The sequence below is a fragment of the Nyctereutes procyonoides genome, unplaced genomic scaffold (assembly GCF_905146905.1).
Source record: "Nyctereutes procyonoides isolate TBG_1078 unplaced genomic scaffold, NYPRO_anot_genome, whole genome shotgun sequence".
NCBI classification, from domain to species: domain Eukaryota; kingdom Metazoa; phylum Chordata; class Mammalia; order Carnivora; family Canidae; genus Nyctereutes; species Nyctereutes procyonoides.
This window is the reverse complement of record NW_026575134.1, coordinates 17818601-17836515: the sequence shown is the minus strand read 5'-3', so window position 1 is coordinate 17836515 and position 17915 is coordinate 17818601. Positions and strand designations below refer to the sequence as shown.

The following is a 17915-nucleotide window of genomic DNA, read 5'->3' as shown; positions in this document are numbered from 1 at the left end:
TTTGTTAAGGATTAAATCATATGTATTTTAATGTAGTTATAGTCGTGTGTGTTTGTGTGCGTGTGAGGCTCAATGCGGATAATGAGGATGTCTGTATTATACTGATTTCCCTTTGAAAAATAATTTCTTACTTCTAAGCTGGTGTTTTCCTACAGAGACCTGCAACAACATCTTTTTTATAAAACCAGAGAAAGGGGATCCCTGTGTGGCTCAGTGGTTTAGCTCCTGCCTTTGGCCCAGGGTGTGATCCTGGAGTCCCGGGGTCGAGTCCTGCATCGGGCTCCTGGCATGGAGCCTGCTTCTCCCTCCTCCTGTGTCTCTGCCTCTCTCTCTCTCTCTCTCTCTCTCTCTCTCTCTCTCTCTCTCATAAATAATAAATAAATAAATATTTTAAAAATAATAAAAAATAAAAAAATAAAACCAGAGAAAAACAAACAGGATGCTTGACCTCATCTGGCATCTCTGTAATCCCCCAAAACACATCTCTCTTCCCCAAATGAAGCTGTTTTCCTGTGTTGATACTTGGGAGATAATGCTGTGTTTCATTAGTAAAGGGTTTCTTTAGTTTTAGCAGTATTATGGGTTTACCCCACATGGGAAGAATTCAAGCTGGTACCTACACACAAGCACATGCACACATATCAGTAGTGATATCAGAAACATTAAAAAGATAACAGTAATAAAAAGAATGAAAGAGAAATTAAAACTCGCAGAGCAATTCTGACACCAGGCACTGTCTTAGTCATTTTACATATGACAACTCATTTGATTCTCAGAACCATCCTGTGAAGTCAGTGATATTATTATCCCAATTTTATTATTGAAAAGCAAGCTCTGAGAGGCCAGGTAACTTTCCAAAGATCCCATGATAGGTAGCAATAGACCTGTTGGAAACCAGGGAGACCGTGCCATGTGCTGCAGTTCAGGGCAGTACTGAACCCAAAGGGGGCAAAAACAGGGATGAATGTTCACTCTCGTTAATGGGTTCTTACTACATTTCTGCTTGAGAGAAATACATTGTCTCGAGAGTCTAAGATGACCTTTAGTATGCTTTAAAGGAGGCTGTTCTTAATTAAAGTCATCAGTACCACAGGTACATAAAAAGGTGTTTGAGCTCCCAACGTGATGGGTTTTACCTCAGAAACATGGGCTCAGCCAATATTTTCACATGCCATCTATAACCTTTCACAATGGAAATATGATCAAGGTACAGGTTCATTAACTCGCTGATTGTCCTTCCTCACCGGGGTTACTAGCTCACGTTGTGCCTTTCGCTGTAACACACACAGAAGATTGAGAGTTCAAGGAACAGACATTCCTGAAGCAGAACAAATGGTGGAGTGTCTCTGCCTCTCTACGCAGATAAATCAGTACCTGACTTCCGTGGACAGAGCCACAATAAGCCATTGACGGGCCATTTCCTGGCTGGGGTTCCCTGTCTAGAAGGGAGAAAGGAAAAGGAACAGGTTTCTAGACTGCAACCTCCTTGGGGCGGGGGGCTGGGGTGGGGGTATGGGGCTGGTTAAAGGGACACAGTGTGTGCCATCAATACCTGACTCCAGAAATAGGTATCCTGGTAGGCATTCGCACATCAACCTGCTAAAAATTCTTTATCGTCATGTACCCGGCTGTCCCTACATATATAAATAAATGAGAAAGAAAACAAATCTTCATTGTTTTAAAGAGACATATACCCTATTTGATCAACCTGGTACACATTTTCATATTTTAATATCAAAAAAAAATTATATAGTATCTCACAGTCCCTGGAGTGTCATTGTTTAATCGGAAGAGTTGAGTTCGTTCGTTCATTCTTTCTTTTTCTTTCTTTCTTTCTTTCTTTCTTTCTTTCTTTCTTTCTTTTCCTTCTCTCTCTCTCTCTCTCTCTCTCTCTCTCTCTCTCTCTCTCATCTTTCTTTCTTCTTTCGGAACCTAAAACAAAAGTATGTTGTAATAGCATCTTAGATTTGACGAAATATATTATGCATCAGATATTAGCAGGATCTCAGCACCTCTTAATAAATCAAACCAGAAAGAAGGGGTAAGAGTTGAAAGTTGCATCAGCCTTGAAACTGAAGCCTAATTGAGCACAGGCTTCTTCACCAGCTGTGACAGTCCATGTTAATACAGATTTCTTCCCTGTTTTCTTCTCTCAGTAAAATAGGAAAGGGTAGACATGAAATTCTTCGCATTTATTGCACCTTTCTGAAACTGTGGATTATTGTCTCTACGGTATGAGCTCAAAATAGTTTATGCCTGTAGTTCTCAAAAAATTGTGTGTTTTGGAATGTCTTGAGGAGCTACTTAAAAATTCATGATTCTCACCCGCTTCCTGGACATTCTGATGCACAAGGCTGGAGGGTAAGGCCCAAAGAGCTGTATTTTCAATCCTAGGGTGATTACAATGCTCCAAAGTATGAGAACCCCTGGTCCATGTGTTTGGAATTGGTCCGTCACTGCACAGGACTTGATTCTAGAAATTCTGATCTGCACAGGAGAACATTTAATAGGTGTGGCTATGATTTCAAAAGGCAAATTGACTGATGGAAGGACAATTTCTGACATCGCATGGTTTCCGGTGGGGCTGGGACTCAGAGAGCGTGTGTTGGGAACACCCCTGATATCTGATTCTGTTGGGGATTGTTTTAGCTGTGCCCCATAAAATTGGACGCATCATCGATGGGAGTCCTGCAGACCGTTGTGCAAAACTGAAAGTGGGGGACCGGATCTTAGCAGTGAACGGCCAGTCCATCATCAACATGCCTCATGCAGACATCGTGAAGCTCATCAAGGACGCGGGTCTTAGTGTCACCCTCCGCATCATTCCTCAGGAGGGTGAGTGAGTGCCTGAGCCTGGCTGTCATCGATGTAGTCCCCAGAGTGTCCAGAGTTGATTCCTATATCCACTTTGGCAAAAATTCACATTCCCTCGCAACCCCATATCCTGTTTACTCAGTACCAGTTTCATTCAGAGATCAAGCTGGGTGACATTATAGATAAATAGTGCGCATCCCAAGACGCTGGGTTATTCAATCATCCCCTGCGATCCCAGGAGTACTGCTTTTATGGTTCTAGTAAGCCAGAACCCATTCAACAGAGATGATAGAGTTACAAATCTGAAAAAGAAAAAAACGTATGCATGTTAACAGTTAAGCTCTGGAGGATTCTTCAAAGTCAGATTGATTTTGAAAAGCTTGAGGAAGTTTTGTGGTATAAAGAGAGCTCATTTAGGAAACGTTGCGTCTGCTAAGAATTTTAAATTCCCACTTAGTCTTTTGAATTTCTCTGTATAAGGACTCCCCCCTGAGGCTTGAAGAGTGGTGAGCCTCACAGCTCACAGCCATGACTTGAGGGCCACAAGGATCTAAGTACCCACTCACCATAAAAGTCACCGTTTCCAGACACAGTGGGTTCATTACTGGTTTGTAGCTGCTGACTCATTAATGATGCTCGAGAACACAGTCCCTGGAGCTCCCCGGTGAGTGGATCGCAGCACCCCACATGGAGAGTGATGGGTTCACTCCCCTTGCTCCCCTCTGTTTTACTCGGTCTCCCAAGTCCATCTTGGGGCTATCTGACACAGAGACACCGAGCAGTCACTTGACTTTCAGTATAAATCAGTGGTTCTGAGCTGAGATGATTTCGTCCCCCTGGGCAACGTTTGCCACAGTTCAAAGACAGTTTTGATTGTCACGATTGGGATGGGAATGCCACCATATCTAGTGGGGAGAGGGTGAGGGCACTGCTAGGCACCCTGCAGTGCACAGGGCAGTCCCCACAGCAAAGAATTATCTGGTCTAAAATGTCAACAGTGCTGAGGCTGAGAAATCCTGCAAGTGAAGAAGAAATTTTAAAATTGGGGCTGTCAAAGAAGAAAGGGAAAGAGTGGCTTATAAAGGAATAGACTGCCTCCCTTTTATCACCTAATAAAAAGAACAGAACAGAACATGACCGTGGTGCTTTTAACCTCTTATTTGCAGACACCATTATGTAGAAAATATTCAATGGAAATTAAAGCAAGATTGCTCACTAAAAATCTGACTGGCTTTTCCATTTTCCCCAGGCTGAACCATGTCTGTCCTGTTTCTATCATATCATATACAGATAATTTCAGTTGAAAGTGCGCTGCTATCACAGGAAAACCCGAGAAGCTATTTTAACAAAGAACAACTTTAAAAAAAAAAAACAAAGAACAACTTTATTCTTCTATGCGATGTTCTTTTCTCTTTCCGAAGAACCATGGAGGACGGGCGGTGGGCGGGGTGGTTATTAAACAATAAGACAAACAAGGAACTGAGAGAAGATGATGAAAAGCATTTATTTCTGTTATATTTAATTCCTTATCCAAACTTTGGAATACTGGTAGGACTTGCCGTTACAACCAAAAAGCAGTGGCTCAAATGTTTTCTCTGTGGGCAACACTGGAAAAATAGAATATGTCTTAGAGCTTACTCCTTTGTATTATTTTTTCATTGTTTTAACAGGTTTCTTTTTAATTGTGATCTCTTCTCCTTACAAAATGACAAGAGACTCTGTTTATAACCTTGTTTGGCAACACTTATAATTAACAAAATAATACTAATTCTGGGAATGGTACAGGAACTGGGTTGGATAATTGACACATTTAACCTGCCATCTTTAAGTCTAATGGAAACTGAAATAACCGAAGCCTCAGTCATCTGAGGAGGCAAAGAGTTACCACCTCTGGCCACTTCTTGCCCTTAATCAGATGCCAACCTGACTGCATTTGCCACTTTGGCTCCCCTTTGCAGAGCTCAACAGCCCAGCCTCGGCGCCCAGCTCAGAGAAGCAGAGCCCGATGGCCCAGCAGAGTCCTCTGGCCCAGCCAAGCCCGGCCACTCCCAACAGTCCTGTTGCCCAGCCAGCTCCTCCTCAGCCACTTCAGCTGCAAGGACATGAAAATAGGTAAAGTTTCCCCTGGGTTTTGTGACTCTGAGAAGCGAGGGAAGTGGGGAGAGGGAGAGTTTGGGACAGGACAGGACAGGACACAGGCAGAAGAGAAAGTTTCATGAAGTAGAAATTGCCATGTGTGCCTTTCTGTGACTTTGAGATTGTGGGTGCGTCACAAGTGTGGTTTTATTAGCAAATACAAGTGTCCATTCTTTATACTAAGAGAACCTTCCCTGAAGAAGTGATGAGCAATTCTAGATCAGTAGGGGTTAACTCAGCTGAAGAGCACACTGAAGAGAGCCCAAAGCGGGGAACATATACAAAAGCTTTTTGGCAGGAGGGAGCGTGCAGCCATGAGAGGGGTGGAAATAAGGTCAATGTCGTGAGGGAAGAGGTCAGGGAGCGTAGTTTGAGAAGAAGCTAGTGAGAGTGGTAGGGGCCCACTTATGGGATCTTGTAAGCATGTTAAAGATTTGGATCTTAAGTGTAGTGAGAGGTCATTGGAGGGTTTTACAAATAATATTTTATTTAAATGCAATTTGCCAACATATAGTAGAACACTCAGTGCTCATCCCATCAAGTGCCCTATTGGAGGGTTTTCTGCTGGAAGACTGACATTGCTGGCTTTGCTTTCGAAGGCCTCTCAGTTGGCCCCCCAGAGAACTGGCTGGAGGCTGGTCAGGGTGGATGCAGGTCATTCAGCAGGGGGAGATGGCTGCCGACGTCCTCAGAGAAGGCGGTGGCTCAGGGAACACCGGTGGTGTGGAGAGGGGGGAGCGTGGGAAGACTTGTTAGCATTAATAAATGGTAGCATTCTTTACCGCATGTTCCCTTATATCCCCTTACCCATGATCTAATGAGGTTCTTCCATTCTGCATCATAAACTTAACGTACAGAAGGTACCTTAAACTTCCAGGAGAAGTCTCACGCCTTGTGAGAACTGCAGTGTCTTCTTAGTATGACTGGTGTGTAACAGGGAGCCGGGGTCAGGCTGAGCAATTAGAGAAAGAGATGAAGACACATTCCCACGCTGTTTCCCCTCTTTCAAAGGAGAGGAATGGAACAACCCACAAGAACATCTCTGCGTCTGAGACCCTCGCCGGTCTTTTGCATAATTCTAATGTTTTCTGAACATCTGTTTCCCAGCTTCTGCCTCCCATGTTGGTGAAGATGAAGTGAGACCCAGCCCCACAACTCTGTAGGTTCATCACTCGCACGCTTGCAGAGCAAATATTTACTCTGCACCACAGGTGTTATTTCCATCAAGCCCTGCTCTCCTCGGAGTTCCCCCCATTTGCTTTCACGGAAAAGGAAGTGTCTGTTGTCCTCAGCTGTTTATGGGTTTAATCTATTCCAGGGAAGAAAAAAGACTGAAGACCCTAAAGCAAATGATAGGGAGGTAAGCATTTGACAACCCTAAGAGGAGTAAGTCATGGGTGCCTCACTAATAAGCCAGGGGTGTCTTCTCTTTCACTGTGCATGGTTGCAACAGGTGGCCCTGGCTTTCCCCAGGCCTCACGTCCGACTGGGGAGGAAGGGGCTGAGTGCACACAGTCCTTGAGCCAGCTTCAGACTTTTCTTAGGGCTGTCCCACTGGCTATTCCTGGCCATAGTCCCATCTCACTTTTCCAGAGTCAGACTCCCCTGGACATGGGCTTTGGGGTAAACTCATCCCCGTCACGGTATAGTTCGGTGGGGAGAATCAACTTTGGGTGAGGTCACTATCATGTCCCCGTTGCTACTAGCTCACAAGGGGACTAGTAGGCCTCTATCAGAGAAGCAATGGTCTTTGGAATATTTTTTGTCCTGACTACAGAAAAAAATATTTTCTAACCCTGGGATTACCAGATGGACCTGATTCAAATTTGTATAAATCACCAACGAGAATTTTCCAAGAGTTCTTAATTATTTTTGCCTCATGATAACATTAAAAGCCTGTCAAATGCCCACTGTAGGGGGGCCTTTCTTGACAGGTTCCCTGGCTTCACTGTTGATTGTTAGCGGGTGGCTCTTTTACACGTGAATGAAGAGATGGATAATCTTACGGATGCCCAGATCTTCTTCCTAGCTACATTTGACGATGGTCAGGGTATCAGAAACTCTTTGTCTTTCTCAAGATCAGCTAGAGATGTCTCCAAGAAGGCTTGTATGCCAGGCACCCGGTATGCAGTTCCTATTAGTTCGTTTGTACAAGAAGTGCCCACCTACCTACATGTCAAACTGAGCCAGGTTCCATGTGAAAGTGGGATAAAATTAAATGACAGTCTGCTTGCAAATTTTTATTTTATGATTTAGGGTGACTGAATATTTTATCCCATCTTATTTACTCTCAGTACGGCTTCCCACTGATACCCTGCACACCTCTACTTCTTTATCTTCCCTTAACATCCTTTAAGGTATATGCTCAGGAAACAAAATAGTTTTAATATGGACACAAGCAAAACAGTATTCAAGGAGAAGCATTTGTGGAAAACAACAAGAGCCAACATGTGATATGTTTCAAAACTAAGTATAACTAGCAGAGTTTACCTTCCCCAGCAAGGGCAATTAATATTTGCATTTTAAACAGCAAGGTTGGTGGAAGAACGCTGGATATTGACTTCTGTCACAGACTCTGAATCCTAGATGCTTTGAGACTGTTAAGAATTCTAGAAAGGCCCACATGAGGGAAAATCCCACCACAAGTTCCCCTACCCCATGGGCAGTGTTTCCTGGTTCTGGAACTTGCTTATACAAAAATTCTGCTAGAATTTACCACTAAAAATCTGAGTTTATTATCTCAAAAATCTCTTTAATGGGATTAATAACTACAAAGAGTTATACTGATACCTGCTTTCATGAGTGAAGGAATTTTAAAGAGGCTGTATTTTTTTTTATAATACTGAGTTTTCCTGAAAATAAGGCATTTCACAAATTCAAATCAACGTAATTTTTGCTCATGCCAGGGTATCATTCACTTAAAAGTTAGCAACGCTCATGAAATATTAAGCATATTTTTCTTATTAAAGACTCTTCGATGGGCGGTTCAACACAAAATCCTGACACATGGCACTGGTGCCAAATGCAATTTGAGTGCCAGAAGGTAGATTTGGATGACAGCTGTTGCATTTTAACAGTTCCTATTCTAGGCTGTTGTGTAATCTTTGGGGAGACTCGACACTTCACCCTCTTTTGCTACACCCGTGACACATCTGGTTGGAAGGGGAGCACGTGATGGATCCTGCACGCCACTACCACACGGATGGTGAAAATAAAGTGACTTGTACCATGGCTCAAAACAGCGTGACATCTAATCTACCAAAAACAAGTCCTGGGAAGGAATCAACACGTGCCAACAAATGCCAGCCAGTTCAGCTCCTTTTGTTTAATTCATGCGTTTGTGCGGTTAAGCATCTAATTCGAAGTGTAGTTACATAATTCTGTTCTCATCATGCACACTCCCAGTTGGTGAGTGGACACCCTGCTGAGGTAGAAAGCAAAGCCCGGATTGTGCCATTCACAAGAGGAATGTGTCACTTCTACAGGGTTAAGTATCAAACGGAACCTGCTCAAAGTGTTGTTTAAAGTAACAACTTACTAACCCCATTCCAAAAGCCCCAAATATATACATCTACTGCTGAACATCGTTAGTGTGTCCTCACCAAATACTAGATTCCACTAATGACAATTGTTCAGGTGAGTGATTTTTAAAAAATAGTTAGTAGTAATCAGCATCAGTGAGGCCCTAAGTCAGTTAAAAAAAAAAAAAAAAAACCTCTGGTTTTAAAGGTAAACATTCACTAGTTTTGATCCTGTTTTCTTGACATATTTTAGTTTTTCCTTGGTCCTAAATATTTTCTCAATTCTTCAAACCCTCTCTATTTTATTTTAAAATAAATTTAAAATAAATTTAAATTTTAATTTTAAAAAAAATTTTAAATTTAATTTAGATAAAATTGTCATTACACAGAATGTGTTCTTTTCAATCTTCCTATAATTCTGAGCAGCTCGTTATGGACTGTTGCTGTGACAATAGACAATGAATTACAGAATTAAGTGGCCTTTATACTATGGTGATAACTTTTCAGTGTACCTTATTATTGATCCCATAGTGGTAGAGGATCTATGTTAGTCTTTTTTTGGAACTGGAAACCCCTTCAGTTTAGAGCAATTCGGATTCACCAAGCAGCACTAAACAACTAGCTCTGGTTTCTATATTTATTTTATAAGTGCAATAGCACCCCCCTTAATCTACAGTTTAGCTTTCCATGGTTTCAGTTACCATGAAGCTCAAGCATGGTCTGGAAGCAGATAATCCTCCTTCTGACAAATTATTGTCAGAAGCTCAGTAATAGCCTCGCCTAACGTTACACAACGTAATCATAGTACCTAGGTCATTTCCCTCGCTTCATCTCATCACACAGGCATTTTGTCATCTCCCAGCATCACAAGAAAGGTGAGTACAGGACAATAAGATATTTTGAAAGAGAGAGAGAGAGAGACCACACTCACATAGCTTTCATTGCAGTATATTATTATAATTGTTTTATTATTAGTGACTGTTGATAATCTCTCGCTGTGCCTAATTTACAGATTAAACTTTATCATAGGTATGTACTTACAAAAAAAACATACTATTTATAGGGTTCAATACTATCTGCAGTTTCAGACAACACTGAGGTCTTGGAATGTACCCCCCATGGGTGGGGGGAGGGACTACTTAAGTAATATCTAGAAACAAGAAAGAGACACATGTTGGACATAAACATTTTTGCCTTTCCTTTCGTCTTACAGCCATAATAGTATCTGATAATAGCACCTGATACTGATCTGATAGTTATAGCCTCATATTTAAACTCTATGTAATGTTTCTACTCTTAGGAATGACCCAATGACTTTCTACTTGACTTGTAGCTGTTGATTATACTTTGCTCTCACTCCTTTAACCTCGGTAAGATATTCAGAAAGACCCAACCTAGCGGGTCAAAATAACCCTTAATTATATATTTATAGAGTATTTAGAGATCACTTCAATCGTGCTTTCATGAAGTCATGAATGGGGTGTGGGGGAGAGAGAGAGAGAGAGAGGTTGATAGTGTTGGTTTACTGGTGTTGAGACAGACTGGTATTTTGAGATGTATAGCTAAGTGTTTAATTCCCTAGATTTACTACAATTGTACATTTTTAAGTAGCCAGAGTCAAAGAGGGATATCCTTAAGTCCTTTTCCACAAAGTCCTGGTTGAGCCATCATGTTTACCTTGTTTTCTTATGGAGCCAAATGGAAAGTATACAATATGGCATTTGTCAAAGATTTTAAAGTGATACTTACCATCTGTAATTTTCTCAAATTCCTGAACAAGCAAAAGGACCACCCAGAGAGGTGGCCCAGACGTGCCTGGAGATCATGTGATCATTCTAATCTCCTTAGAATGCTAGATATCAGAGCAAATCCCATTTCCATTTATTTAGTTACAGATCAGAAGTAAAAGCAAGGCAAGATGTGAAACCAGACATCCGACAGCCTCCATTCACGGACTACAGGCAGCCGCCACTGGACTACAGGCAGCCCCCAGGAGGGGACTACCAGCAACCCCCACCCTTGGACTACAGGCAGCCTCCCCTGTTGGACTACAGACAGCACTCCCCTGACACCAGACAGTACCCTCTGGCAGACTATAGGCAGCCCCAGGTACCTCAAAGACCCATTAAATTTCATTTTGCTAATGAGCAAACCTGTAATTCACTCACACGAGTGCACAAACACACACACACACACACACACACACACCTCTGATATATTTACTTATGGTGCTCAACAGCAGTGAATGAGAAAACTCAAAAATGTGATACTATCACTCAGGCCAAATGTAGTCGTTACGTTTGCCCAGTAAGGGGATGAACACCAAAGTAAACACACTATACGGTAGTTCTCCTAATGACCAAGTAAACTGCATTCAAATCTGCTTGAGCCTTTGAAATTTTGCCTTGCATTTCACTAGACTGCAAAGTCATATTACTTTTTCTCACAATATCCCATCATTTGGGACACATTAATTAGAAGAGAGAGGGAGAACAGAGAGACTGGCCATAGAAGCTTCTCTAATGTTAAACAACTGTTTATTCCATTTTCTCCCCAACTCTAAAGGATTTTGATTATTTCACTGTGGACATGGAGAAAGGAGCCAAAGGATTTGGATTCAGCATCCGTGGAGGAAGGGAATACAAAATGGATTTGTATGTGTTGAGATTGGCAGAAGATGGGCCCGCAATAAGGAATGGAAGGATGAGGGTAAGAACAGTCTCTTTTTATAGAACTGCTTGATTCTGAAAGAAAAACTCACCGTAGTATCAGAGTGCTGAAGCAGGTGATGCAGCAAACAGGCTGGGCGTGAGTTTTACCTCCTTTCCATTGCATGACTCACTTTTCTAATGTTTTGGTAGAATTTGACTTATGAATTCTATTCTCTCTCGTTTTCTAGTGTATAGCCTTCCAACTGGCTAATCTCATTAGTTTCTCTGAAGAGCAAACTAAAGAAAATGCACAAATTAACCTAAAATAGTTTGAAGTGAAAACATGGATCCATAATTTTTCCTATGGTTTGATGATATTTAGTTTTCATTTGAGAGGAAATCTTTTGAAATTTATTTGATTGTTTTATGCTTTCTTTTTCCTCTGTGCTTATTAATCAAATGGTTCTGTGTCTCTTTGGAAAGATTTCTCTTGCCTTGACTAGTCCTTTGGCTTTGCTACTGGAAAAAAAAGGGGGGGGGGGACTAAGCTTCTTAGATATATGTTGTCCTTAAAAATGGTGGCATTTTCCAATTAGAGCGTAAGTTGAGGTGGATTTTTCTTAATGTATAGCAATTTTGAGGCATCTGATTGATGGTACAAAACATCTCAAGGTACAAAAGAAAACTTGATAACAGTATAGAATATTAGTCTCTCTCTGTCTCTGTCTCTCTCTCTCTCTCTCTCTCTCTCCCTCTCTCACTCCCTCACTCTCTTTCTGCAAAATGGCCATTAGTAAGCCCATGTTCAGGCAGCTGAGCAGTGAGGCAGGGCCTGGCATAACGAGCCAAGCTGTGAGACTGGAGGCAATTCTCTGGCCAGCACATCCACAGCCCACATCCTCTGGACTATGGCTTGGACTGCATGGCCCCCTCCACCCTGGGAGCCCTTTGGGCCTCCCTAGCCTTAGGCTCTGAAAGCACAACAAATGTTCTCCCCTGGGGTGGGCCGGAGGGGTGGGGAGTCTTCACACACATCTGCGGCGCTGGCCTGCGCCCTCACCCGGGCACCTCCTGATCTGAATAGGATTCCCCACTTTCTAGTCCACATACCCCAGGTCTTGAGACCCGTTCTGGCATAAAAAAGAAAAAAAAAAGTTAGCTATTGTAAATAAAATCTGGAGTTCATTTTTGCCCTCCCTCTTTGTCCTCTAAATTAATACAGAAAAGCTGTGGTACTTGGCTTCTGGAGCCTCAGGTTCTTAGACTAAGCTTCACCTACCACTTGCTCCCGAATAACTGAATGAATCGGTTGTTCCTACCATCCAGTCTACCATTTCTGTGGTTTTCATTCAAGGAAAATGAGTCATCCACAGTGCAAAAGTAGGAAGAACATAAATCAGGTCAATTTTTCTCCCTCCCTTCAGAATTCTTTGACAACAGGGAAGTATCCAAGCTGGAATACAAACCCAGGTGGGGGCTGACTCTCGAGATTGACAGCCCCTGCCCTGAGCCAACACCAGCCTCCTCTGACCCCATCTACATAGAGTTTTAGGTTTAGCCCTCTTGGCTTTCCTAAACACAAAAGGGCACTTTCTTAACATGCTGCAAAGCCAACTCATAAGAGGTTAAATAAACCAAAATCTTTGTAGTACAGGTGAAAACAACACAGCACGAAGGCCATGAGTGAAGTGACCAGACCCCTAGGAGAGAGAAAAACCTGCCCACACCCACAGTGACCTGTGTGGGTTCCAAGCGGTGGCCACATTTTTTTACAAATGATCTAAATGGCTGCTAATACATACAATACTCCCAAGGCATAGAAGCCTAAATATAGAAGTCCTCTTATGTAAAAAGAACATTCTTTCTTAGAGAATTCAAGCCAGAGCAATAGTTCTCTGCTGGGTCCCTGGCATCAGCATCACCTGGGAACATGTTAGAAATGCAAATTCTGAGCCCCACCGCAGACCTACTGAATCAGAAACTCTAGGAGTGGGGTCACAGGATGCGTTGTGTCATACACACACACACATACACACACACACACACACACACCACCACCACCACCACCACCACCACCGGTGAATCTGATGCAAACTGAAGTTTGAGAACTTCTAACTGAGCCAGAGGGAAGCTGACTCCACACAGGTATGACAAAGAAAGGATATGTGTGGCTCAGGCTTTGTTAATTCCCCCTAGGTCTTGTCTAAGGAGATTTCCATCCTGTTCCAACAGTTTACCAGAGGTTTTTAAATACATGTAAACACAGATTTACAATTCTGTAGGCAGGTGCTCAATTTTATGAAAGATGCTTTTTCTTCTGGCAAGTGATAAAAATGATAACTGGGTTTCAGAAAATGGTATTTTAACTTTGTTTCAAAGATTATAAAAATAAGCAATATTTTATAATTGTCCGTGCTAGATTTATAGAGCAACCTATTCTGTGTGCAAGCTATCTAAAAGGGCTGGTTATGGCCAGTTTTAGATAATACAGGTTAGTTCATTGGGGTTATTATATATATATATTATATATAATATATATATATATAATATATATATAATTTAATTCTCAAAGAAAAGGAACCACTGTGGGGTCACAGAAATTCCATGGATAAAATTTTACTGGTTGATTTTTATCTCCAATCTTTAAATTCAGGCTGGGAATTTAGCAGGGATGGATGGACTGTTTTATGCTGTTCATGGATTATATTTAGCACTCGTTTTCTCACTCATGGACCAGTGGAGGATTTGTCTAGGGACTAACTGCATGTCAGGGAAAGAGACAACTTCACCATGTTCATATTATCTACTGTCACATTTAGGTAACTATTTTGTATGTATAGCTGTTCTTCATCATAGCACATAATTAAATCAGATCTTGTTTCAATGTTTATGATCAAATCATTTAAGCTAATGTTTCCTACCTTCATTTGTGCTTATCAGTAATTGGCAATAACCTGTAATTCACAGATGCATTTAAATGATTTTGGCAAGGACTAGGATCGATCAGTATTTGCATGATTCAGTGGATTATTTTAAACTAATGCTAAACTGGATCATATCTAGGTTACCAATTTGGAAACTTTACAATACCATCAATTAGGGACCTATTTTTCATTTTACTGTAAGATCCCCCCCTTGATATCACTGGGGCCCAGATACCTACACAGATCTTCATTATAAGGCAGCTCTGCACCCCATGGGTGTTAGGGCTTGGTTGCAAAGCTCTAAGACTCCTAAGAAAAATAGGTGGACAAAGGATTCATGGGCTATCATTAGAAATAAACCCAAGAAGTACAGAAGCTAGCACCAGGTTCTTCCCAGCCTTTAAAACATCCAGACACGTTTCTCCTTATTGATGTGATTCCTTCACCTTCAGTCTTAATCTATCATTTCCTAACTACACACACACACACTTTATGATCAAATCAATGTGGAAAAGATTTTTCCCCCTTTTTCATGATCAGAAACAGAAGGAAAAAGCCGGGTAATGATCTGATCATAGCTAGATATCTAAGATGAAACACAACATAATTAGAATTGATGAAATCAGAATTACGGTGAAAGAGCTGGATGATTCTGAAAAATCATTTCATGTAACAACTAATGAACTACTAAGCCCTTGGGTCAGGGATGTAAATAATAGCATTTTTGAACACTTAGTTAATGCACCAGATGTTAGCCTCTGCACCTGAGACTTCTCCTGGGTCTTTTATCAACGCCTTAGTTGTAAGACAGTGGTGGCATATGCCTCTTCAGTACTACAAGAAAGTCAGGTCCAGTGGTGCCAGAGAAGGTGGTGAACAAGGGTACGAGGACATCCGTCTCACACTGGGGATTTTAAGAAACAATGACACATAAATATTTTTAAAGCATGTCTGGGGTGCCTGGGTGGCTCAGTCAGTTGAGCGTCTCTTGATTTCGGCTCGGGGCATGATCTCAGGGTCGTGAGATCAAGCTGCGTATTGAGCTCCATGCTGGGCATGGGACCTACTTAGGATTTTCTCCTTCTCCCTCTGCCTCTCCCCGCCCCCCTTCCGTGTGTGCACAGGAGCACACATGTAAGTGCATGCTCTCTCTCTCAAAAAAAAAAAAAGTAAGCAAGCAAAACATAATCTTTAAATGCGGAAAATACAGGGAAAAGAAAATAGAATAACCATCATGTCTGATTGATTTTTTTTCAGTCATTTGGGAAGGCTAACGTCATAAGAAAAACACAAATGGCATTCAGATTTTAAGGAAAAGTGTAGGAAATTATTAGAGATTATTAATGGATATGTTTTAAAAAGGAGGATGTCTTAAATTTGTAAAATAGTCTAATAAAGTTGAGAGTAATGAAGTGTTTGTACTGATGAACAAATATCTGATACCAAGTGTTTAGGGACACAATTATAATTTAAAACAGAAAATAAATAGGAAACATGGGCAAAGAATAATGAATATACAGAATAACTTACTGGTGAATCAAGGGATCTTAAGAAATCAAGAGACATTTGGAGGAAAGCATAGAATTTCTAATTACATAAATAAATTCTGACAGTCCAGTTAAAAGAGAATCTGAAAGGAGACCAAGTTTGCTCTTGAAAAGGTAAAATAGGGATCCCTGGGTGGCGCAGCGGTTTGGCGCCTGCCTTTGGCCCAGGGCACGATCCTGGAGACCCGGGATCGAATCCCACATCGGGCTCCCGGTGCATGGAGCCTGCTTCTCCCTCTGCCTGTGTCTCTGCCTCTCTCTCTCTCTCTCTTTCTCTCTCTCTCTCTCTCTCTCTCTCTCTGTGACTATCATAAATAAATAAAAAAAAATTAAAAAAAAAGAAAAGGTAAAATATTTTCCTGTTTCCATAAAATATAATTATATTCCCCATTTCCATAAAACATACTTTCTATTATGAAAAAGAACATCATTTGGGACACCTGGGTGGCTCAGCCATTGAGCGTCTGCCTTAGTCTCAGTGTGTGATCCAGGGTCCAGGATCGAGTCCCACATTGGGAAGTAGGGAGCCTGCTTCTCCTTCTGCCTGGGTCTCTCTCTCTGTCTCTCATGAATAAATAAATAAAATCTTTTTAAAAAAACATCATTTTTTAGCTTCACCACCAAACAGCTGTATAAAAATTGTATATGCCTTTTTAGCATTGCATGAGCTTATTTATAAAATGGCTTACCTTCTTGAAACCCATATGCACAAGTCTGCCTACAGTGGGCCTCAGGGTGACCTAAAAAAACCTTGGTAGACTGAACAATGTGCAAAAAAAATACTGCTTATCTATCTTTTTCTTTCTTTTAGCTTGTATTTCAATTCCAGCTAGTCAACCTACAGTATAATATTAGTTTCAGGTGTATACTTGTAATGATTCAACACTTAACATTTAACACCCAGTGCTCATCACAAGTGAACTCTTTAATCCCCATCACCTATTTCACCCATCCCACCCATGTCCTTCCCCTCTGGTAACCATCAGTTTGTTCTCTACAGTTAAGAGTCTATTTCTTGGTTTGCCTCTCTATTTTTTCCCTATGATCATTTGTTTTTTGTTTCTTAATCCCCACATATGAGTGAATCATATGACGTTTGTCTTTTTCTGACTTATTTTGCTTAGCATAATACACTCTAGCTCCATCCATGTCATTACAAATGGCAAGACTTCATTCTTATTGATGGCTGAGTAATATTTCATTGTATGTATATGCATCACATCTTCTTTATCTGCTCATCAGTCAGTGGACATGTGGGCTCTTTCTATAGTTTGGCTATTGTTGAGAATGCTGTTATAAACATCAGGGTGCATGTATCCCTTCGAATCTGTATTTTTCGTGTCCTTTGGGTAAATACCTAGTACTAGGGTTGCTGGATCATAGGGTGGTTCAATTTTAAATTTTTTGAGGAACCTCCACACTGTTTTCCAGAGTAGCTGGACCAGCCGGCATTTCCACCAACAGTGTGAGAGGGGTCCCCTTTCTCCACATCCTCCCTGATAGCCCTTTTTTTAATGTACCCCATCTCTTTCTGTGATCTAGGCATGACTAGCCTGTGACTACGGAATAAAAGTTTCTATTTTACATATTGTTTTTATTAAACATAAAACCATTTAGAAGAATATTTGTAACATATTTAGTAGGTATAAATACTAAAAATGATTCACGCACCCATAAACCCATAGACCTGCTTAAGAAATAGAATATGACCAATCTCCTCTGACAACTTCCCCACACACTCCAGCCCCCAGAAAGCCACCACTCTAAACAAACACTTATAATTCCTTCCAGTTTTACTACATATGTGTGTATATCTCAACTATAGTATTTAGTTTTGCACACTTCAAGAACGTTATAAATGAATCATATTGTACATGTCCTTTGCTTTTTATACTTTATATTCATAAGGCTCATCCAAGTTGATGCATGAAGCTATAGTTCACTTATTTTCACTGCTGCAAATCATTCCATTGTATGAATACGCTACAGTCTCTATTAATTATCCATGGAAATTTGAGATTTTCCATGTCAATGGACATTTGTTTCCAGCTTTTCATAACGATTATAATCCTTATGTGTATTTTCTGCCTCATATATGGAAGAATTTTTCTAGACTAGACTATAACTAGGTGGGCATATATTTAACTAAAAATATTTTCCTAAGTAGTTATACAAATTTTATACACAGGTGAACAGTGTAAGAGTTTCCCTGACTATACATCCTCATAAAACTTGTATTTCAAGCTTTTAAATTCTCATTCTGGTAGACAGAAAAATGACACATCATAGGTGTGAATTTGTGAATTCACATATAGGTGTGAA

The 17915-nt window shown here is 41.0% G+C and overlaps 1 protein-coding gene across 1 annotated transcript in view; it reads left to right on the top strand.

The window, feature by feature from the left end:
- MAGI2 (membrane associated guanylate kinase, WW and PDZ domain containing 2) overlaps positions 1–17915 on the top strand; it is a 1298069-nt gene that overhangs the window by 1189147 nt on the left and 91007 nt on the right. Inside the window, 4 exon segments of the mRNA XM_055301214.1 lie at positions 2650–2835; positions 4773–4926; positions 10361–10580; positions 11037–11180. Coding sequence (XP_055157189.1) covers positions 2650–2835; positions 4773–4926; positions 10361–10580; positions 11037–11180 — 704 coding nt within the window.